The sequence below is a fragment of the Rhipicephalus microplus genome, chromosome 10 (assembly GCF_043290135.1).
Source record: "Rhipicephalus microplus isolate Deutch F79 chromosome 10, USDA_Rmic, whole genome shotgun sequence".
Taxonomy (NCBI): domain Eukaryota; kingdom Metazoa; phylum Arthropoda; class Arachnida; order Ixodida; family Ixodidae; genus Rhipicephalus; species Rhipicephalus microplus.
Genome location: NC_134709.1, coordinates 41,170,904 through 41,195,555, shown reverse-complemented (window position 1 = coordinate 41,195,555; position 24,652 = coordinate 41,170,904). Strand labels below are relative to the sequence as shown.

The 24,652-nt window shown below is 46.2% G+C and overlaps 2 protein-coding genes across 3 annotated transcripts in view; one reads left to right on the top strand and one right to left on the bottom strand.

Annotated features, from left to right (window-relative positions):
• The window catches only part of LOC119181124 (ATP-binding cassette sub-family G member 8), a 388,763-nt gene that overhangs the window by 354,667 nt on the left and 9,444 nt on the right, over positions 1-24,652 (bottom strand). The window contains exons 2-3 of one of the 2 annotated variants that reach the window (XM_075875541.1): positions 13,764-14,633; positions 12,271-12,400 (exon numbers count right to left, since the gene is read on the bottom strand). In XM_075875541.1, the coding sequence (XP_075731656.1) occupies positions 12,271-12,400; positions 13,764-13,837 (204 nt within the window). In that variant the 5' untranslated portion in view covers positions 13,838-14,633. Of the gene's footprint in view, positions 1-2,925; positions 3,384-12,270; positions 12,401-13,763; positions 14,634-24,652 lie in introns of those variants that run through there. The other variant, XM_037432306.2, reaches the window with a different exon arrangement.
• LOC119180555 (ATP-binding cassette sub-family G member 5) overlaps positions 3,632-24,652 on the top strand; it is an 84,959-nt gene continuing 63,938 nt past the window's right edge. Inside the window, exon 1 of the mRNA XM_037431656.2 lies at positions 3,632-3,946. The gene's annotated coding sequence lies outside the window, so the exon portion shown is untranslated. The remainder of the gene's footprint in view (positions 3,947-24,652) is intronic.

The following is a 24,652-nucleotide window of genomic DNA, read 5'->3' as shown; positions in this document are numbered from 1 at the left end:
ATCTGGCCACATTGTGTCCTGACTTATGGAGAGAATTTGTTGTGTGCACGAATCTAGAGCAGGCGAGAATACGTGCAGGATAAGTGGCCGAAACACGCGATCTACTTGGCGAATAAAAGTTCGGCCAAGACTCGGTGCAGACCCAAGAAGGAAAGACAAATGATAAATATAAGAGTACCCCGCCCAGTGATACAAAGCGTAGTGTTACGCTGACGAGTAAAGACTAGATTCACACGGTATCTCAAGGTTTTATCTGAGGTCAACAAGGGCTGCCTATGGGTTATCTGAGGCGCAGAGTCACATATTTTTAATCCGCACAATTTATAGTGTACATCGCCTACATTGTTAAAGCTAGAATCATATCAGGTGGAGTGCAGCACGTTTTGTGGTGTGCGCGCCGGCCTTGAGAGATAGAAATGTTTTCGCTTCACCAATATCCCTCAATGTAATTTGTGTATGCCTGCGCTTCGTAACAAATAATTATAAGCTTATCACGATAAAAAGAGCAGCTTTCCATACAAGTTACATTGTTTTAATTTTTTTTGTGATTGCCGTTATCACTTGGCGGAGTGAGAATAATGGCGTTTATAAAGTGATTTATTCAGCGCACATACTAAAGAAAGAAACTGGATGCTGCCCCCAGAAAACATGGACATTGTGCATGAAAGCACCACAACGCAAAATGCGATGCAACTATACGTAAGGAGAAAGTACGCAGCGATGGACAGCAATCTCAAATTTACTCATATCTCGTAGCACGCACTCTTAAGTGCCAAGACAAGGACAAGCTTCGGCAAAACTTATATGGAGGAAGAAATATGCACGGTATGTCAGTGTCATTAGGATTTGGAAGAAATCAGAGTGTTATGAGCAGCCGAGCCAAAGGAATACCACTTGTAGCTACACCACCTGCAGGTAGATTTCTCATGACTGGTCCATTTCGACAGTTCCCCTTGTTGCAGGCGGAATTCTATATGCGAGTGTATACTTAGATTAAGGTGTATGCTATAGATATTCAGGTGATCGAAATTTTCGGAGCCTCTTACTGCGGCATCTCTCATAATCTTATCGTGGTTTTGAGACTTCAGACCCCCAACAATTATGAAGTCTTCGTCTCCCCTTCTCTCTCTATTTTATGCGACACTTTACGCAGTTTAAAGCAAAAAAAGACATAATTTACAAAATGAAGATTGCGGCAAATCGAGCCTGATGTCGTTAAGCATCGTTGAACCGTTCAGCTCACGTAGGGTTGATTTGTGTCCCGGGAGAAACGAAGAATTCGCCATCGCACTTTAGCTTCCTGTAACGAACCACCAGCCGAAGGAAGACGTGCTGCCTTTATTAATTGCGACAAGAATGACAACTTCGAAACCAACCACTTCGAAGCCGATGCATGCGTTCGGTGTTAACGAAACGTTTACATTAGCCGATCGCCATTCCACACGGTTTCGTCTCCGCTCGAGAGATTTTCCCTGCAGTGAAGTTCAGTGGCAAAGCCAGTCTCACATCGAGATGAGGAAAATGTGCCAGAGAACGCTGATGCCATTTCAGTAAACACGCTGGATGTATCAAAACCTGTTGGCAGATCCGCGTCCATAGAGAAGGTATTGACGACCGTTTCGTTTCACGTCACGTATCGCTTCTATTAGGTTTGTCTGAAGCATTATTATCTGTGAGACTGTTAAGAGAAACGCTTCATTAAATAAATAACGCGATAAAGAGAGAGTGTCGACGCCCGTCTCGGAGGCAGGCGAATCGTTCAAAGCTAAGACCAAGCTCCTATCTCGGCACCTTTCGACACGAAAGTCTCACTTGATTGACAGCTAATGTTCGGCTGGTTTCAGGGGGCTTGACGTCTTGAAGCAATTCCGGTCATGGGAGACGCCGTAGTGGAGGGTTTCGGGTAGTTCGGATTACCTCGGGTTCTTTGACGTGCGCTGAAATCGCGCAGTACACTGGTCTCTAGAAATTCACATCCCCTGAAATTCGAACGCCGCATTCGGGTTCGAGACCACGTCCTTGGAGGCAGCCGTCGAGAACCTTAACTAATGTGTCGCCGCGGCGGCTAGATAAACTTTGAAGCTAAAACGACGCGAATTTCGTCCACAAAACGCCACATCCCTTCGTGTCCGCAGTGGTGCGGCCTTTCAGTTGATTGTTTGCAGTTTCGTTGTCCCCTTCAATTTTTTTTGTATGTTTCAACGGCCCAACCTTTCTTGAGTATGAAGCCCTGCCAACCAGTCGCAACTTATCACTTTGACAACGAGCTCATCAGCTCGCAGAGCAGCGCAAGTGCTGGATGCCTTAGAGCCAGTCATTGCAAACCTTCATTGGCATCGCGGATTGCAGTCTACTTCATCTAAGACAGTAGAAGTCGAACCGTACTCCGTGACAGTTCGCAGTTTGAAACCATCTGTTCCATATTCGCGGTGAGCGCTGATATGCATGTGATCATATTAGTTGTCCCTTTTCTCCTTCCTGCTTTCCCTAGTATTTTATTCTCCTTCCCCCATGTAGGGTAGAAAACCTGGTGCAACCTGATTAACTTCCCTGCCTTTCCTTTGCCTTTCTGTCTCTCTGTAGTCCGAAAGAATCATCGCACGATGTTGTCAACACTGCCTGGTAGGCTGTTTCACCACAAAATGCCTGAAAAGTCACAGTGCCAATGGACGCCCCCTTCAAGACTAGTCGGGCTGTTTCCCATAAAGGCAACCGAGTCTACCACGTATCACACGTATTTTTCGCAGCAAGCTAACCGTGACTGCCGTCAAGGGGAACTGCATACGAAACACGCTAAACCGAAGGTCACATACGTCGCACGGATGCCAGAGGCACGCGCAGATGCGCAAAGAAGAATCGAAGGAGAGAAAGAGAGAAGTGAGACGAGAATTCTCGGACTCGAAAGAAGAGTTCAAGAAACCTCACCGGAAGGAAGTCGGCGGCTTTCTCTCTGTCGTCACACCGGCAACGGAGGCAGCTACTTCAGAAGCCGGAGGGCTTCACTCGGGGAGTCGCTCCGAAGACGTAGCATCCACAACGTTCAACAGCTGATCCGTCGTCACTCCCAGGTCACTCACTATTCGCACGCTTTCCCGATCACGTCACCGGCGAAAAACGGAAAGCACGCACACGCCACAACGGAACGAACAAAAGCCACACCGCTCCAAGGTAAATGTTGGCCAGACGAAAGAACTAACTTTCGCCCTGCTTCACAGGCGAATCACTTTACGCTACGACAGCGTCGGCAGGTTGTTGTAGCATGCGACGCCGATGAAGCCAGCGGTCGGTGGTTGCAGACGATGACGAGGCTTCTGCTGCATGTTCCACGCACTCTTCCAGACGACGCCCGCTCGGTTCGCAGGCGACGCACGCTTTGAAAACACGCACGCAAGCAGACGACGACTTCGGTAAGAGCCAGGCCCCCCCCCTGTGGCCCTCCCTCTCAAGATGGCGGAGGGGGGTAAGGAGTCCTGCCGTAGCGTTGCGTAGCCTCGGCGACCGAACCCCCTCGGCAACGAAGGCGCAACCGAAACCGGAAAGCTATTCAAACCGGTTCCCCGGCAAGGTCTACGTACGCGTCGGTTGCGGGTGAGAGTTGGAGAACGCCGAAACAGCCGCTGCCCGAGCTTCGCGACTCACTCGCACCTGCGCGAGCGAGCGAGCGGTCGCGGAGGCAAGCGGACACGATCGCCCCGCCGTTCACTTCTGTTTCGTTCGGCATCCGACCAGCCAAGAAATACACGGCTATCTTTGGGGAGTCGTCTGCTACTGTCCATCAGTAAGTAGCGCGGCAGCCATGTTGAAGAGGACTTTCGTCTCGCGTTAGACCTCGTGAAGACGAGAACGTCGGCAACAAGGCAACCCGTAGTCGACGAGCACCTTCCAGAAGTCCTCGTCAGCGAACCAGAACGTTTCGGCGGCGGCGTCTCTTCGATACAGCGTCAACGTAAGTGTACGGCACAGGCCGGCTTGAGCAGTTTACGTCGGAGGCGTGGTCGTGTCGCGCGTTTTCTGAGCAAGTGTGCGTTGCTTGATTGGCTGTATCCATATACCTTCGTCTGAGCCTCGGCGCGCGGGCGTGCGAAACTAGGATTAGCGAAGCTACATGACAGACGACAGCGGCGCGAAAACTCGTGGAATCCCTTCCGACTGCACCCCGTGGACGTCCACTTACATGCGTGGATGTTAGCAAGTATTATGTTGAAATCCGAATGTGGAGTGTCAACACACACCACGAACGTTTATGATTTATGGCTTTGTGGCTACATATGAATTTGAAACAGTGCTCGTGAACGGCGCTTTCATTTTTTCGGCCATTCCTGTGGTACTACTGACGCGAACTGTCTTGGACTTTTGTTTTCCCAAGCACAGAGTAGCGAAGCGGAGGCTTCTTCTGGTTAAACTCCCTATCTTTTCTTCATCTTTGTCTGTCTCTCATTGCCCTTTTGTCACTATCTCACTAGAAATATTTTAGGGTAGTTTTGTTTTTGCTTTCAAGGGTTCGGACAATCTACAAGGCATTGTCGCACTGTGCTATCGCAATGATTGTTTCGAGCCTTGTCATCGTACACGTAAACAGTGATTAGGATACATACTTTCTGCGGTTTTATCACATTACAAGCTCCTGCAACGCCCCTCTTTTAGCGCTTACCATCCCAAGTGCACGTAGCCAACCAAATCAAAACTCAAAACTTGGTTAACCTCCCTGCCTTTCCGCTCAATTTCTCTAAATTGCGATGTTCGCTGACCTAATGTGATACCAGTGGTTTGCCAGGAAGTAAAAGGCGAGATCGTTTCTTCGAGATTAAATGAAAGTGAAACTGGGGCGAAGCCGGACGATGCACTTACAACCTGACGGAATGTTGCATCGCTTCGTAATCATTGTGCCGATAAACGTAACTATAAGTATACGTTATTTCTTAGCCAAGCCAGTGAACAACAGATCTTCAGTTGATGACTAAGGCCAGTCCATATTTTACGTGGTCGACTTCACTATAAGCGACATTGCCGAAGAGTTGGAAACGCATTTGCTCTTGAAATCGTAGGTATAAAATTGGAAAGTAACGTTACTGCGACTTGCCGGGTAGCAGCCTGATTGATGATTTTTTCTAGACACTAGGTTTTTTTCTTTTCATTGCGGTGATTTCGTTATTAGATAACCTGAAACAAAGGACATGATTTCACAACGGCTTGGTAAGGAAGCAGGCTTTCAAATTCTTGTCTACTTAATCAACTGTAAAGAACGAACAGCTACCTTGAAGTGGTGTCTAGTCTAAAAGAAACATAAAAAAAGACAAAATTGTCTACTTGCCATGGTCGCCGTCACGTAGATGGCTTCCGGCTCGTCACAGCTTGCTTCCGGAAAGAAGCCGTTAGCGGAGTCTTCGGGCAAGTCACGCATTTTTCCCGCGCACTTCTCGCGAACTCAAACGTCAACTGAACACAACCGGAAGGCACGGATCAACAACACCCCTTCGCGTCGTGAGCAAACACTTCAATTCCGTCTCTCGGTGAATGTCTTCAGAACTACGAGCGCTTGCAGTCCAACACAAACCGCTTAATCCACACAACATTCGCGAAGCCGAACAAAGTCACAGGGCAACATCCAACACCGCTAGCATTGACCGGGGGTTAAGCAACAAAGAATGCGGCTATTAATTTTTCGTAGCTGGACTCATTCCCCAAACCGGAGCACTCATTCCCACAAGTGACGTCAGCAGCACGTCACTCACAAACCACGCCGTCCTATTGGCTACAACTCGGTGTGACAGACGACACGCACAGGTTGTGGCATCAAAGCTGAAGAAGTCTCGGCACAAGAAGCAGCAGCTTCACGGACGACGAAATAGAAGTCACCTATACACCTAAGCGGGTCACGTGTAGAACCACATCTTCGATTCTGATCGTGACGTCACGCTTGGAATGGCTAAAGATTGGAGGGCTTTGAGAGTTTTGTGGGAGAGGACGAGGTGAACTGTCTTAGGTCGGAAGCCGGAACGTCTTCATTCTGCGGAAGAAGACACTTACTCTCACCTTTGCCACCCAGAGCACCGACGAGGAAAGGTGTACGACGACACCTTATCGGGTACTTTTCCTTCGCTCCAAAAACGGCAGTAAGAGAGACTGCTGATCCATTTATAGCGCTAAAACTCGAATGCCACCGCATCGCGCTTGAAATCGGCGCTAGAAAGACATCCCCCGTAGCTATTTCGCCCCTTTCCCCATATTTTCAAAAGTTTCGCTTCGTTTATATAAGTGATGAGCCTGTATTCAGACATCCCTATACAGACGTGACATCTTGCGAACTTTACGACCTGCTGCGAGGCCTTTTAACCGCGTCTCATCAATTCACGCGGCCGCCCCTCTCTCTGTACAGTTTTGAATTCGTATACACGTAGAAGCAGCCTGCTGAGGGGCACGTCCCTACCAGCACACTGTGTTTGCTAGTGTGGGCTGGCCATAGATAAAACCTCCACGTCCGACCATGCGCGAACTAAAGTTCACTCGCTACCATTTCGCAAGATGCAGAAGGAATAAAGAAACAAAACTTTCCTGCTTCCTATAGCCCGCAGTAAGGGGATTCATCCGAATCGTCGTCGGCGGCAGGCTCGAAATTCGGATGCCGCTCACGTAGCTACTTCGGTTTTCAACTGCAGCGTCATGGTTCGTGAAATAGGATGCAAATAAGAATTCATATTCATCGCCACGTACGTGTGTGCCGCATTTCGAGCGTAGGCGCGTACGTTTGGGTATCGGGAACACCTCGTGAAGCGTGGTTGGACGGTATGCGAGAAAAGATGTTCGCGAACTGCAGCCTGTACAGTAGAGGGGTATATATGTACCTTGGTAAGCAAGGAAAAAACCAACAAAAAAAAAGCATGTGCGGGGTTCTGCGTTCGCCTTTGATTCGGCACTATACATAGCCATATGTTCTTTTCACCAGAGTGACCTCAAAGTGCTGAAACCATTGGCAGTGTCCTCAAAGTGCTGAAACCATTGGCGGTGTACTCAAAGTGCTGAAACCATTGGCGGTGTCCTCAAAGTGCTGAAACCATTGGCGGTGTAAGGTAATGCTTCTTACCATTCCCCTTCCCCCGAAAATTTTCAGTTGATGTATAAGCATACACTCAGAAATACGAACTAACGCACGAACGTACACAGAGTATAATTGAGCCCGCCCCCCTCCCACTCTTGGCTACGCCTCTGATTGAAACCACGACTGATGGCGGCGTCAACCACGTGTAGCAAGTGCACTGGATGTTTCCGGCTGCCGTGACGAAAGGCATAAAGAAAGGCGGAAAAAATATGAAACTATGACCCAAGCTCACAGCACCCGCAACGTGGCCTTGTCAGCAGATATCTACCATGTCAACATCATCGCTGCAAGATGGAATAATTGAGTACTCGTTCAGTTAGGTTGGTAACAATACGCTGCTAGACCACGGGAATCTTAAGGTTTCACCCCACGTATCCGTTGCAGCTCGTCGGCCCATGTCTTTTTAGAGTTGGCGCGTCGCTACGCGAAGATGTGCCCTCTTTCTCTCTCCATATGAGAGAGGGCTCTGCGCCGTGTCAAAAAGACACCCGCCGAGGAGCTGCAACAGAAACGTGGGGTGAGGCCTTTAAGCTTAACTACCCCCACATTTGTCACAAGCGTGAAGCATGGCTAGAGCTTAAGCCCGACTCACTGGTAGCCGGCTACCTCTGCGTTACGCTACAGTATACTTCTGTAGTTACCTGTGGATTTGCTGCTGGTCAGTGCTCACGGGCCGGAGTGCCGCACCAGTTGCCACAATTAAGATCGCCCGCCATGGATACTTAGGCTCGTGACTCACAGGCTTGCCAACTTTCAACAGTTGTGTGCGTAAATCATAGCATACGGAACGTTCCTGAGCTCCTCCCTCCTGCTTCCACTTTCAAAAGATTAAGGTGCCTAAGTAATAAGTGACAGAGCTGAGAAAAGGGATGTTACATGAACTTGCAAGTTACTGGGATACCCCGTATCAGAGCTAATAACTGCTTCAAAAAAAAAAAAAAAAACGCCACATTGTCAACGTTTCAACGTCATATAAAGGAGACAGAAACAGAGAGTGCTAAAATAGGCAGGGTGGGAAATCAATAAAAACGATCAAGTATGTTCACATGCAAAAAGAGAGAGCAGTATTATGAAAAATAACAGAGCAAGAATGGAGAAAATTTCAAAATTTTCTGACGGTGTCACCACGATACTTCGCAACAACCGACTGTCACTGCTCAACAGGCGCGTAGCGAGAAATGTTTTTTCGGGGGGGGGGGGGGGGGTTACCACCTTGATTTAGGGAGGAGCACCCTAAAATAGACTGGCGTCGATGGCGTAGTGGTTAGAGCATCCGCCTCGCATGCAAAAGGTCCGTGGCTCAAATCCCGGTGCCGCGCAGTTCACAACCGGATAAAAAAAATCCGCGTGGTGATGGAACTGCATTAAGAGGCCTGGGGTGCAGCCTCACCGGTAACCACCGCCGGGAACGCACTCCCTCACCAGAGAAGGATTGGCCACCCTGGTGCAGTATTTGGCCACTACCTCCCACATGCATACGTCAAATAACTCAAGGCCCTCAGTCCCCAGCAGCTGCGAAGCAACTGACCACGGCGGCGGTCAGATCTGCAACGCAGCAGAGGGTGCTAAGAATCTCTGGATCCGGACAGGCCGCCATTGGAACCTCAACTTGCCAACGTTTAACGCTAGAACCTTGTCTAGTAAGGGAAGTCTAGCTGTACTATTAGAGGAGCTAGAGGGTGTTAAATGGGATATAATAGGGCTCAGTGAGGTTAGGAGGACAGATGAGGCCTATACTGTGCTACAGAATGGGCACGTCCTTTGCTATCGGGGCTTGGCAGACCGAAGAGAACTGGGAGTGGGGCTTCTAATTCACAGAAACATAGCTGGCAACATAGAGGAATACTATAGCATTAATGAAAGGGTGGTAGGTATCGTAATTAAATTGAATAAAATATACAAGATGAAGGTGGTGCAGGCTTACGCGCCTACATCCAGCCATGATGACGCTTCAGTTGAAAGCTTCTATGAAGACGTGGAATCGGCAATGAGTAAGGTAAAAACACAGTATACTATAGTGATGGGCGACTTTAATGCAAACGTAGGGAAGAAGCAGGCTGGAGACCAGGCAGTAGGAGATTATGGCATCGGTACTAGAAACGCCAGAGGAGAACTTCTAGTAGAATTCGCAGAACGCAATAATTTACGCATTTTGAATACCTTCTACCGAAAACGAGGAAACCACAAGTGTACATGGAGGAGCCCTAATGGCGAAAATAAGAACGAAATAGACTTTATAATGAGTTCACACCCAGGCATCGTGCAGGATGTGGAAGTGGTTGGCAAGGTACGATGCAGTGACCATAGAATGGTACGGTCTCGAATTCGCCTAGACTTGAAGAAGGAACGACAGAAACTGATACGCGAGAAGCCAATCAATGAGCTAGCACTAAGAGGGAAAGTACAGGAATTCAGAGTGTCGCTGCAGAACAGGTACTCGGCTCTTAGTGAGGAAACCAACCTTAGCGTAGATACAATGAATGATAATCTGACGAGTATCATTACGGAGTGTGCAGTGAAAGTTGGAGGCAGGGTAGTTAGACAGGACACTGGCAAGCTTTCCCAGGAAACGAAGAATCTAATTAAGAAGCGTCAAATCATGAAAGTCTCAAGCACAACAGACAAAATAGAACTGGCAGAACTTTCGAAGGTGATTAATAGGCGTAAGGTATGCGATGTAAGAAGGTATAACATGGAGAGGATTGAACACGCTCTGAAAAACGAAGGAAGCGTCAAAGCAGTGAAGAGGAAACTTGGGATAGGCAAAAATCGGATGTATGCACTAAGGAACAAACAAGGCAAAATAACTACCAATATGGCTAGGATAGTTAAAATAGCGGAGGAGTTTTACAGAGATCTGTACAGTAGCCGAGACAACCACGACCTTAATACTATAAGAACTAGCAGTAACCCAGATGACACCCCACCAGTAATGATAGAAGAAGTCAGAAAAGCTTTGGAGAGCATGCAAAGAGGCAAAGCTGCTGGTGAGGATCAGGTAACATCAGATCTGCTGAAAGATGGAGGACAGATTGTGTTAGAAAAACTAGCCACCCTGTTTACGAGGTGTCTCCTGACGGGAAGAGTACCAGAGTCTCGGAAGAACGCTAACATCATCTTAGTACATAAGAAAGCAGATGACAAGGACTTGAAAAATTACAGGCCGATCAGCTTGCTCTCTGTAGTATACAAGCTATTTAGAAAGGTAATTGCTAACAGAGTAAAGAAAACATTAGTATTCAATCAACCAAAGGAACAAGCAGGATTTCGAACAGGTTACTCAACAATTGACCACATTCATACTGTCAATCAGGTAATAGAGAAATGCTCAGAATATAACCAACCACTATACACAGCCTTCATAGATTATACGAGAAGGCGTTTGATTCAGTAGAAACTTCAGCCGTCATGCAGACACTGCGGAATCAGGGCGTAGATGAAGTATATATAAACATTCTGGAAGAAATCTACAGGGGATCAACTGCTACCATAAAGCTTCATAAAGAAAGCAACAGAATACCAATCACGAAGGGTGTAAGGCAGGGGGACAAAATCTCCCCTATGCTATTTGCCGCGTGCTTACAGGAGGTTTTTAGAAGCCTAGAATGGGAACTGTTAGGGATAAGAGTTAATGGAGAGTACCTTAGTAACGTGCGCTTCGCCGATGACATTGCATTGCTGAGTAACTCAGGGTACGAATTGCAACTCATGATTACGGAGTTAGACAAGGAGAGCAGAAAGGTAGGTCTTAAAATTAATCTGCAGAAAACGAAAGTAATGTACAACAACCTCGGAAAAGAGCAGCGCTTCGAGATAGGTAATAGTGCACTACAAGTTGTAAAAGACTATGTCTACTTAGGGCAGGTAATAACCACAGAGCCGAACCACGAGATTGAAGTAACTAGAAGAATAAGAATGGGGTGGAGCACATTCGGCAAGCACTCTCAAATTATGACAGGTAGATTGCCACTATATCCCTTAAGAGGAAGGTATATAACAGCTGTATTTTGCCGGTACTTAGCTACGGAGCAGAAACCTGGAGACTTGCAAAGAGGGTTCAGCTTAAATTGAGTACGACGCAGCGAGCAATGGAAAGAAAAATGGTAGGCGTAACCTTAAGAGACAAGAAGAGAGCAGAGTGGATTAGGGGACAAACGGGGGTTAAGGATATCATAGTTGAAATAAAGAAGAAGAAATGGACATGGGCCGGGCATGTAGCGCGTAGACAGGATAACCGCTGGTCATTAAGGGTAACAAACTGGATTTCCAGAGAAGGGAAGCGGGTTAGGGGGAGACAGAAGGTTAGGTGGGCAGATGAGATTAAGAAGTTTGCGGGTATAAATTGGCAGCAGCAAGCTCAGGACCGGGTTAACTGGCGGAACATGGGAGAGGCCTTTGTCCTGCAGTGGACGTAGTCAGGCTGATGATGATGATGATGGTGATGACCCTCTTAATATGGGCCATATTCGCTCTCTATGCTATTGTGAAAAAAATTTCGGGGGGGGGGGGGGGGGCACGTGCCTGGTGTGCCACCCCCAGGCTACGCCCCTGCTGCGCAATATCCAATTGTATGTCACAACAAACACCGACTCAAATTACAGCTGCTTGGCGAGGCATGTCGTCACCAGAACAACCCAGTCGTTGGAGTGAGCTTGCAGGAAGAAAATATTGCAGTTCTAACACCAGACATCCTATAGGATTAGCTAAAATATTGGCAAACACTAGCTAGCTAGCCTGTACAGTAAGGCACCGTAACGTGTTAGTATGGGAGAGAATACGGTCGCTGAATTCAGAAATCATCATTATCACACGCACGACTAGTGCTGATCTCGCAGCACCAACCCCACGAGCGCTTGTTTTTTCGTGTTTTAGTCTTTCTTGCTGATTAACTTTGCAAATGCCAAAGATGACATTGTCTCTCACAAAACTACGATGGCGCCCTCGTCATCGGCTTTGATTTCTGATGACATCAACATTCCCTAACAATTCGTCCTGACATTGGATTTAGACCAACATTGCGCCTCACTGTTTCGGTAAGCTGAAGAAACCGTCGACGGATCCCTATCATAGCCGGGACACCTTAAAGTCCCGGAAAAACCAAGTAAAATGATGTACTCTTTAGTAAAGCAAACAATAGGCGCCGGACATCAATATAGCATAACCAACGCGCTCACCACGTAGTCAGGGTCCACGTATCCCCGTGGTGCCGAGCGGACGGAGCGGTGACCCAGCGACGAGATGGTCGCGTAGTGGTTCATTGGTGGAGGACCCAGGTTCTCTTCTTCATTCGTGCTCACACTCATCCTGCAATCGAAAGTAAGAAAAAACTCAGCGGAGACTAAGCGATACATGCATACATACAGAAAAACAATAAAACAAATTTTGAAAATTAAAAATTGAAAAATTGAAATGCTACAGAAGTGCGCATAAGTATTATTCTTAGTTACCGTAAACTGCACTAAATATTCGAGTACATCAAAGAAGACACCGGAATTCCAACCTTCAGAGGCTGATTTACACGAGCCTGAACCAATGGGCGCGTACTCTAGACTGACGTCACGAGCAGGCAAGCTGAAAACCCCCGCCGCAAGAGAACATGAGCTGAACACGAGCAATCGTTGTGGAGCTCATCATCTGTCACGCTTTGGCCGGCTACAAGGTACCTCACCACTACGGTGTCGATCTTCCGGGCGTCTCACCCCCGTATTCCAGAGCGTTCCTTCCCTCAACGCTTCACACAAAGTTGAGAAAGTCGACGGGAGCGCCGCCTCCCGACAGAGCGAGTAACTGCACATTAGTAACAGTCTGCAGCGATTCTCGAGAAGCGCAGCCTCATTATCAGTCGAGCGGCGGCGCAGTGCTCGACTCTGTCGAGTGAAGGACGTCATTCGAGTCGAAGAGCGTCTGTGAATACGGGCGTTATATAACCATTGTCGCGTGCCCTTCTGGCATTTTTTTTGTTCGAAAACCGTACCCTCACGAGTCTCTTATCAAGAATACGCACAGTCATTGCGATAGAAGGAGCTCCGCTCAAAACCTGGCAGTAGCAAATGCGGACGACAGCAAGGCCGTCGAGCCACGTGACGGTTACCTCTGCCTGACCGACGGACGCGCTAAAGGGTGCAAAACAGCTTTAAGGTTGTACTCATTGATAATTGCTGCGTCACCAAGTGCGGTTTTATCGTCCTTGATCTTTAACATGCAATGAAATCCCGCCTCTATCTTGTCTGTCCAGTAAGGAATAGTAATATAATGAAATATGCCCCGAAGGACGCCACATGTTTTAAAGTGTGCCTATGTATCACCTGACAGCTTGCTATAGAGAGTACGAATGAGTACATTTATTTTTAACTTCATTACAAGAAGAAGAAGTACTGTCGTTTAGCGAATGAGCGCGTTAGGATTCCAAGAAAAAAGCACTGATTTTGCAGGAAGTTAGTTCATTGGTTAAAAATAGGAATCCTATAGCGATATGCGAAGGCTTAAGTGTATATCCACCATTTATTTGCATGACTAATGCTCACGAACGTGCGAATGGCGTGAACAACGCACGGAACATTCTCGAGATCAGTGGTACGGAAGGACGCGGGGTAACTAGCTTGACAAGCTTCATAAGGCATCCTCTTCACACACAAAAAAATTCAATCGGTAAGAAAGACGGTCTCACCAGTCTTGGAGCCATGTGAGCACTCTGTTGTGGTCGTACTCCAGGTTGGGACCCGGTGGCGCGCGTACCGACATGGCGGGTGTCGCGGGTACTGTCGTCAGCTTTTGGAAGGTACGCTGCAATTCGTTAACCGCCTTCTCTATATTTCTTGACAACTCGAGCACAGTGGAAACCCTTATTTAAGTCGCCTCAAAGATCCCTCTTAGCAGGAAACAGAATGCTCGGTCTCCAAGAGGAACGTTCGAGAGGTTAACAACGTTCCAAGACTCAAACACTCCTTCTGTCTAGTTTGTTTTTGCCACCATCGAGTCTCCGTTTCACCATGTAAACGTATCCGCTTTTACTTCTTCTAAGCCTTTCAAGTGGTCATCAGAGAAGAGCAGTAGTTACCATGTTATAGTCGCACATCGCTTGCCTGTCAGTTTTTGCTGTTTGTGAAGTTAGTGAAACGTCTTTATACGTGACTGCTTGCTGCTACTTGTGTCGGAAACGTCTGCTCGAGACCATTTCGTCGTTATCTTTTGTAGTGAGGAAACAGACGATTAAGACTTCCAAGACACTTGCGCAGACTCTATTCGCTCGTCTGCTCTTGTTTCTCTGTCGTCTGCTAAGAGCGAAGCCATGTAATTAGAAACCCCTCGCTGCCATTCTGAAGCCCCTGCTTAGTCCGTTTAGTCCATAAATGTGGAAGCTCTGAGCAGAAATCTTCTTTCGTCAATGTTGCCGAGCGATAATTGCTTGCAGGCCCTCCGTAATCCTCAGCCCGCCCGTGAGCGTTGATCGTCGAAATATTGGAAGCGTGCACGCGTAGAAGATGGCCCTCTCGGAACAGGGGTGGATTAGCGTAGGCGCCAGCCGGAGCAGGAGTGCCTAGAGAAACAAAAGAAGGATTAAATAATATAAGCAGGTCAACTTCATCAGGCACAGGTTCGCACGAGAGCAGACATAAAGAAACTATTTGATCAAGACGCTGCGAGGCGAAATAAAGTCGGCGACAAATTGCTTCGTCCAGGGTTTAAGGGTCCGAGTCGATATCGTGGGATTAGGTTAATGTCCGTAACGCGAGAGTAGTTTACACCTTGGAGCGTTGGCTCGCGTATGAGCCTAGCAACGCTTTTAAGATCGATCAACGAGAGTTTGTGCATTGACGATGCGGCGTTTTGAGGAACGCATGGGCCCGACGCGTGCTAGAGGTCGCTTTGGTAACATTTGCTGTGACCAAGGATGGCTAACGGTTCTCGCTTAATGTATATTTAAGGAAAGGTGCCCCTGCTAAAAATTGCATCACTTGTCCGTTAAACAGCCTAGAAATAGACATTTCAAAAAACAAATAGGCATCAAAATGAAAAAAAAAACAGAAAACAACAAGCAGGACAACAACAACAACAACAACAAAAACAACAACAACAACAACAACAACAACAACAACAACAACAACAACCACAATAGCTATGCGGATCCCTCGATGGCCATGTGCAGACATATTCTCGTTACAGCTTAATTGGTCATCCGGCACAATTGTGCATGGCTGTTAAGGACGCGAAAAAAACACATACATAGGAATCAATACACTGACTGAGAAGTAAAAGATGACCTTCAGTTTCGAGTCGTTTTAAGTGAATGCCTTTGTTTGTTTGTTTGTTTGTTTGTTTGAGGCTTAAAATGATATGTTGCATATCCACTCTACGGGATCAGGCCAAGAGTCGCAGTTTAAAATTTCGTAGATAATTTTCATCTTCACTTTAACGCAACATCCATAGTTGTTTCGCGTGCTGCCACATTGTTTGTGCTACTTCTTGTGATCGCTCCTCAAACTGTGCCCTTAATATCAAGAGAATTATTTAAAATTAAACGAAACATCGGTGTGCATTGTACGACAAAGCGGTCGCCTCCGTGAACGCTGTGAATCCTGCACACATACTCGTACAGTGTCCGGGAGAAGAACAACAATTCCATACACTGTAAGCAAAAACTATCCGAGTTTGGGGTTTTTCCGGCTCACGACCTCTGAAAACTCTCTCGCGTTTAAAATTACTACCTCGCGTAGGAGTAAAAGATGGTACATGACATAGTTTTACCACCACCTCTCAGGCAAGTAGTAAAAGGATGTCAAAATCCAGTTTTACCACTTAGGGAGTTTTCTATCACGTGATTTTTAACCTGCGTTTCAGAGTTTATTACCACGTGACTGCAAGGTGCAGCTGCTTCGGCGGCTTTTGCCCCATACCCCCCTTGTGACGCTCTCAGTGAATACTGAAGGTACGCGAAGCCCACAGATGTTTTTTTGTTTTTTTTTTTGCATCGCCGTGCCTCCGGACTGACTTCGAGTCAGCGCACTTTTACTGGAACTGGGGGCAGCATAAGCACAACAAGCGAGAACAGCATTCTGTGAGCGAAAAAGAAAAAAAAGAAGGGGGGGGGGATCTCAAAAGAAGAAAAAAAAGAAAGAAAACCTGCTGTGGAAAGTTGTCCTGCATATTTTCGCAAATTGTTGGCTTTTGCTCGGCGGTGGCCTTGGAGACAGACGGTGCAAGAAGCTCGGTATCTGTGTGTCTGGTTGGGCTGATGGATCTCACGTGTTTCCTACATCACCGAGCGCCTCCGAACCTGCACGTCGCGGATATCTCCAGATCTGCCAGTGGTAACAAAATCAATCTGGAGTCATCGTCCGTGCTTGCCTGCTGGAGAAGCAATAAGCAAGATGCTTCACTCTGTCGTCGGCACCAAGCCGTGGCCACCAGTGACCAATGTGAGTGTGTCGCCGGGGCAGGTGAAAGAAGCATCGCATATATTTTGTTCCACAGTAGGCGATGTCTGCACGAGTAAAGTGCTGCCCGAATTGCCCACCTCATGCACCAACTGTTCTCAAACATGTAGCACGAAGCCGATAAGAGGCAGACGGAACCAACAAGCGGCGGCCGGTGAGCACGAAGAAAACCCGGACCTGCCCGGATGGTGGTCTTTCGTTGGAAGTATGCATACACCGCCCCGTCTCCGCAAGATAGTGGTCACGTGTTCATTTGTGTCTGAAATGACGACGAAATTCGCACAGGATATGTGTTCTGTGATCGCCAGCTGTGTTTCATCGGATAGCCGTGCTCCTCGAAAAGGCCTAGTACGCCGTCGGTAAGAAGCTTGTGTGCAGGCGTGCACCGCTCCTCTGCGCCCGTTGTGATGAATACGTGCTGCTACTGTGTTTGTGCACCGTCGCTGGTTTGTGTGTACTTAGGTATATTTTATGAACTTGTGCATCAGCAGTGCTAACACGCGTGGGGCAAAGAGCCCGGTGTGCCAAGCAATTATTGGATAATCAAAAAGGTGAGATCGTGTAGATTTATAATAAAAGGTCGGTGTGACATTTAGTGCCTTGCAGCCCACCTGAAGCTTACGCTTGCACCTTCAAGCGTTGTTGTTAATCGATGGAAAAAAAGAGCTCTCCTACCGGTACTACTTGGCCGGTCAAAAAGTCGTGCCTATATATATACCGGATTGTCGAAGTGTAGTAGAGCAACGCGTGCAGTCTGTTCTAGTGGTGTATTATTCTGCATTTGTTGTGTGTGCGTGTTTGTATGTATGTGAATCTATGTGTCACCAATTCTGTCGTTCAATAAATTCAATCAGTTCTGCTATTCAATAAATTTGTCGTCTCTGGCCGAATGCACCCGTCAATTTTTATTTCTTTACCACCAGAAATAACTCCCAGTAATCACCTCAAAAACCTTGTGAAGGTAGTAAAAATTTACTCTCTCTATACTCGCTGAAAACCTCACTGGGGTAAATATTTACTACTCTCCCTACGTTCAAAAACTCAGTTAGCACGAGAGTAAATTTTTACCTCGGTAGTAGGTGGTAAAAAAAACCCAGGAAAGGTAGTGCGCTAGAGGACAAATGGTTTACCCAGTTTTTGAGGTTATTTCAGGTCATTTTTGTTTAGTGTGTAGGGGCACTGACAATCTTAGTAACCTTCATAACAGGAACATCTTTTGTCCAATTACTTTGATATTGACATATATTTCATGTACGCCACCTAAAAAGTGGACTCAACGTTATCGAGTTAGTGCAGAAAAAGGCGGCAGATAAGCCGGAACTTCTGTTTTGCTCACTCTGTAGTGACCGAATTTGTTCGTGACCGCATTAGTTGACGTGAAAGGCACCTGTTGTCAATAACGAAAAAACCGAGCAGAAGAGAGAAAGAAACTGCCGTGCAAAGCCTGATCAAAATGCCGAACGCGTTTGTAGGGCAGCCCAATCGGCCCCCTGGTGCCGAATGCGTGAAACCGACTGACAGACGTCTAACGTCTTCGCAGAGCGACGTAAGCCTCGGGGTACTGGGGTGCCCCCCCCCACCCTTCTCCCTTTACGCCATAGGAATATAGATGGCCAACACGGCTTGAACGACGTCGGCAGGTCACAGAAGTACCACAACACGAAAAGAAGACGTATAGTGAACGTCTCCCAGTACTCCCGAAGTCTTCTCGCGGCAATGTTTAAAAGCGCACGAACGAAACAAAATCGCTCGCGAGATCCCACGACACGCTTCAGCTTTTTTTTTCTCGTCTTGCGGTTGATGGCGAAGGCACCCTCACGTTTTTGCGGGACGTCAAACAGGATTCAGCTAGCGCTACAGCCTTAGTGGACTGTCACTTAGGCCTGACGAGCTCTCTATAGGCCTCGAGGAGTTCCGATCGATTTAGGCTTAGCTCGAAGTAACAAAGGCGTACGGCCAAGATGCGACGCAGAGTGGTAGGAAAGCTTTTAGCAGAGGCGCGCTCGCCGATGTTTCCATTATGGGCTTCTAATGCCGGCACGAATAATCCTTAAGTGCCCGACGAAGAAGCCAACGCACGAAGAGTTTGTGTTTGTAAATTGATTTACCGCGTTCTTTCTTTGTGCAATACACTTGAGAATTCAGGGCGAAATGCGGAGTCGAAAATCGTTTTTAACTGTGCATTGAAACAGACGGGTCTAGTGTAGCCCACCTTGCCGCATGTGCGCATCTATCAGATGGCCGCAACAAGTATTTATACTTGAAAGTTTGTTCAAATTCATTACAGAGAAAACTGTGACGTGTGCGATTGAGTTTGACAACATATGAGATTAATTGTGACACGACACTGTCCATCCACAGTTTACTTCCTCCAAAACTCGCCACGCTCTCAATACTTTAAAATATGAAATGAATACATCACTGCCGAATGAGAGATATACTGGCATCAGAGTGCAACAGGCCCCTGATGGGCAACAAAGGCAATAAATGAATTAATAAGTCATAAGGCACTCAATACTTTTTGAACAAATATAGGTAAAGTGCGCTTTGCCGCGTTGCATCATCGTTATGCAGTACGGTGTAAAGTAAGCTTCCACTTTTCAATAGAGCTCGGTAGCTTCTCTTCTTCTTTATCTTGTGATGGGGAATTCTTTAGCACACTTTTGACACTTTCAATGCGCGTTTATCGAAATTTGCGTACGCGGGGCTTCGTATTCAGCTTTGGTAAGCCCTTTCTGCTGACATCAACGTTAGAATAAGTGATGAATTGCTCAAAACTTTAAAGGGAATTGTAACGTAGTTGAGCCGAAGTAAAGGACACCAAGGACAAACAGAGCAGGACAAGTATAGGCACAGGAATGTCCTGCTGTCCTTCTACTTTGTCTTTTCTTGCCTTTCGCACAGCCCAAATTTACTACCAGTTAGCTACGCTGACAAGAAAGTAAAGGAAACAGGCAGAAAAAAGAAAAAAAAGTGAAGTGGGATATAGTCCTATTGACGTTGAATATAATGCCGACAAAATCCGATGACGTGGCACGTACGATATTAACAGCGTTAGCGCCCAGCGTACTTTAGAAAGTACACTTGAATTTTTGGCAATAAACATACGTAAACATTCTGATTTTGCTGTTTGGCATGTTTGTAACCTGAGGGTGGTGTAGAATACCTCATGACGCTTTGACTACGGTCATTTTTTTTTTCCGTGCTACAATTCGTTCAACATTCCGAAAACGAGTGGCCATCGAGCACACATGATGCGTACCGTATTTTCTAAATCATTTTAATGTTTCACACTATATAAAAAAAAGACAAACAAACAAAATGATTGTACTTGAGAAGGAACAATATAGTCACGGCAAAGCGCAAGAACCAGCCTAAGTGCGTAGTCTTGCTCTGGTCAAATATTGGTGCACTTTCCGTGGTACACTGAGCCTTTGTTGGTGCTTATATGAGCTGTTTGTTGTAGATTGCCTCGGAAATCGAACCAGGCATTTTCTTCGGAAGAATGCCGTTTGACGGTTGTCTGAGGCTCGCGAGGATGCAGCGGATGTCGGTGTGGACCTAATGAGAGCTCGTTCCTGTTGTGATCGTGTCTACTCATTCAAACATGGAAACGGATCAGGAGGAGCAGCATGACGATGGCATATACGAATGTTTGCCCTCCGCCACCAGTAAAAAAAGACGGAATGAAAAACTGGTCGAATACTGCTTCTGTGTGAACCTAGAAAACGAGGATGTTTTCGTAAAAGGCACACACAATAGCACAGCTACCATGGCAAGGAACTACGACATGGTCGAACCAATATGCCGAGAGAACTGCAGACGTTCATCCGAGGAAAAGGAAAACGTATAGTGCTACCGCCAAACGTCGCCAGCAGCTACAGCAATGGCACAAGAAAGATTCACCTCCACGATTAAACTTCGTACAACTCCAGAATTTCCGTCCTCTGCAAACAGTGGCGGAGGCCGCTATGTAGAGAGGTGATCAGCATTGCTACTCACGTGGCATAGAAGATCTGCCAACCTGTATTTGAAGTTAGCAGACCCACTTCTGCGTGGACTGCTGCCGTTCACGCGCATAGTAGCAATACACTACAAACACTTTGTTGTACCTAAAGAAACTATATCAAATATTCGCTCACGCCAATTGTGCCTGCTATTACTTCTATCCGTGCGGATATTCGTACAAGAAGCCTGAACGACGCCTGAGGCGCACTGTCTGTCATAAAAGAAATCACGAAAGAAAGAAATGGTGCTGCGAAAAGTGTGTCGTTGAAGCACTTTACAAGAAGCAGCGGGGTTTTCCGCAAGTTTTATATTCCTAGATAACTTAGGAATTAGTTTGGCAAGGGCCTAGCCTGCTTGCTGTTGTTGTACCGAGCCGGCTTTCCCATTGGTACGGCAAGAGACGAGCGTGATTTTCAAATTGCAAAATCAGAAGCAATAAATGCAACTCAATGAGAATGTGCAGGTGTTTTTGCACACTGTAGATTGATAAATATACAAGCTTTTTATGAACTTCAACAAATACTTCTTGCACGGGCCTTAATGAATTAAAATAAAAAAGAAAGAGAGTTGTCGGTAGGAAAGAGTAAAGAACTGTTTATTTTATATACAGTACACTAGAAACTACCGATTTCGGACGTGACTCGCGAAGTGTGTAGTGGATTACTGCGTGTATTCGTGACGTCATCTGACGAAACTGCCGAGCTGTTCGGAAACTGAAAGTGAGGCAGTTGCGGAGTAGCTAAGCGGGGTGTCTTCGTCACGCGCGAAAGTGCCAGGCTGTAAGCTTCGGCACAGTTCGAAGAAAATTAAAAAGTAGAAAAAAAGAGAGACAAAAAATACTGATTCAACTTTGAAAGTAAAATAAAAGGAATAGAAGTTGGAAGCAGATTACGGTGAAAACGGGACCTTTACTCCAGCAAAAGTCATCAGGTTAAATAAGCCAACTATTTTGGCGAAAACGCTTCAAGTAGAGGTAGACTTGTTTAATGGAAAAGTTAGCGCGAGTCGGAAAACAGCGTGCTGTGAAAAAGACAAAGCTTAGCGGTGTTTGCTATTGCTGCTTAAAAAAAAAGTTCTGGTTTGCGCGAAGCAATAGATCCACGCCGAAGTCTCTGAATGCTGGTTACACCTAGTAAATTGGAGAAAAACCAATCGGTATTTGGAAATGTCGCCGTAGCAATGCTTTCTGTCAGGAAAAGTCACACATGCACACACGCACACACACACGCATGAACACACATACACATACGTGTGTGTGTGTGTGCGTGCGTGCGTGCGTGCGTGTGTGCGTGCGTGCGTGCGTGCGTGCGTGCGCGCGCGCGCGCGCGCGTGTGTGTGTGTGTGTGTGTGTGTGTGTGTGTGTGTGACATATAATATTTATCTCGCGCCCGCGCGAGCGATAAATATTATAGTAACAGAAAAACTGCAAGGTAAAAACTATTATTGTTCCTGAACAAAGTTCAGATGCAACTTCCAGTTGCTCCATACACACTCTATACAAGGCTTTCTTTCTTGCCTTTCTTTTTTTTATTGTTTCATGATTTCATTTCTTTATGCTATGCTATACTCTTACTATTGCTAAGAAAGACGTGTGTAAAATAAATAAATAATTAAGTGAATAAATGAACTTGTTTCCAAGATATAGCAAACAGCTCTGAGAAATTTTCGGAAAAGATGAAATTTTATTTAAAGTCTGTAATGAAGACGATTGATTGATTGATATGTGAGCTTTAAGATCCCAAAACCATCACATGTAATGAAGACATCTTACACGTCTTCGTCTATTCAACGACAGTCCGCAGAAACATTATCTTATCACGTCAGTTATACACGTCCCGAGACTTATCTTCTAACATCCCTCTATGCATTGAAAATTAGTCCTCAACGGCCTCATAGAAGCCTACTTTCGAAGGACTAATACCAACTTAACTCGCATAAACCAGGATTAAAGTCGGGACTAGACGTCTGATAGCACGCAGGGCAACCGTTGGAACGCGAGCTCCCACGTACAACGCCACGCAAAACGGCCTCGCGTGTTATCTCGCAAGGAATTACCAAAGCGTTTCGGGGTGACGGAGAACGCCTTGGTTTGTGAGAGTTTGACAAGGATGCACGCATCTCGGAGCGACTTTAGTTTAGCTTTTGCCAGCGTTTGGTGAAACGAAAATCAAGGCCTCTTTGTACGAGCGCTTAGGAAGGAAGGAAGAGCAACAAGATAGATGGTATAGAGAGCTTAGCCAGGAACATGCCCTGCTGGCTACCCATTGTTGTATTCCAATGGCAGATCGCAAGCATTCTGCTGGATCGTGGACGGGGCGGTAGATATACGGAAATCTTGCGAGGGGCTTTGCGGGAGGGAGTGACACACTCTTTATGAGCCTGTATTGCGTCACGTAGCACGTGAACTTATTACGAGCTGGCAGCTGACCAATAGTCCCTCGTATACAACCTAAACGCACCAAGTCTGCCAGTACAAGACCCTCTTTAATTGAAATAAGGAAAGAAGTGTGTACTTAGGACTCGTTTTTCCGTGTTTGACACAACGTGACGCAACGTGTTTGGCACAACGTGACATACGTGACACCAAGCGGGCTCATAAAGAATGTGCCACACTTGCCGCCATGGCCACTGGCGACGCTAACTGACACTTCCACGTTTAAATTAACATATATACCCAAAAAAAGTGGCTGGGGGGACAACCGAGGGGTAGCGTCGAGCGCGTTTTTCTAATGTCGCCGGTTCGGTTCCTGCCCACGGCAAGTTATCTTTTCACCCTCTTTTCTTTCGTCGTATTTACATTACAATTGATCGAATAACTTTACCTATACATTCGTTGGCATTATTGTCTGTTAGATCTTATTATTATCGTGTCAAAGCACGAAAAAACGAGCCTTTAAGTATACACTTCTTTCCCATATATATATATATATATATATATATATATATATATATATATATATATATATATATATATATATATATATATTGCGTGTTAAACAAACCTTCAGTTGATAGTCTGTGCTTGCCTATGGCAGCCTCTCGTCCGTATAATATATCGATCATGGCCACACTATACTCCATACTCTTGGCGAATGGGGAATGGGAGTATAAAAATTAGAGAGAGAGAGAGGGAAGTACACGAGACTATAAAATTGTGTGTAAATGGAGTGACGCGTGCGTAGCGGTGGCAATATACAAAAGGTAGGTGCGTTCAAATAGGCGAGTTGTCCTCAAGAAGCACTAGCAAGCTTTGACTGTCTTGTGAGGCCACGAAAGACGAGGACGGTGTTCTAGCGCTTAACACTGCGGATAAAATGAGATGTAAATTATTTACATGATTACAACTGTAGAGCCAGTTCCCCTGTTTTACATTAAAAAACACTATATTATCATGGAATATGAGGCACGCCATATTATGGGACTTTGCATTTATAATGATGACCTACTGATTTTCACCATGCCCCATAACCAACTTTAAATGTAGTTTAGTGTAGTTTTAGTGTAGTTTAATATAGTTTAAGGAACGAAGGACTAACAGCACAGAAAAACAGGAAAATTTTATCGCACCTTTTTTTGGTGCCACTACTGTATTTACGCGATTGTAGTTTGAGCCACTTGACATAAATTTGAAATCCTATGTTGGGGTGGTCTACCTACATTCGAAACCAAACCGGTAAATCCAGCTACGACAACGCAAGCAAGAAATTGAGGACTCTGCGGTATGTTATGACATTAAATTTGCGTTCCGGCTCTACCTGTAACATAAGTCGCATTTTCTAGCGTGTAACCCACACTCTCAGCAATGATACGCGAAAATGTTTAATTATCCCCCGTAGTACTGTGGCGTTTGCTTTGCTGCACAGCTGTAAAGCATTGCCGTGAAGTTAACTTCGAGCAAAATGAATTCGCATTTTTATTGTCTTCACCTAATATAACACTTTATGGGCTAGTTGGTGACGCATTTGCACTTCAGATATTCGAGTGTTACACTTTGCGAGGTCTGGATTGAAGGAAGGAAGGAATATGAGGGAAAGGAGGGCAGGGATGCTAACCGGTCTCGGAGCACTGGTATGCTACTCTGCACAGGGGAAGGGGTTGGGAGAGTTTTCAAGAT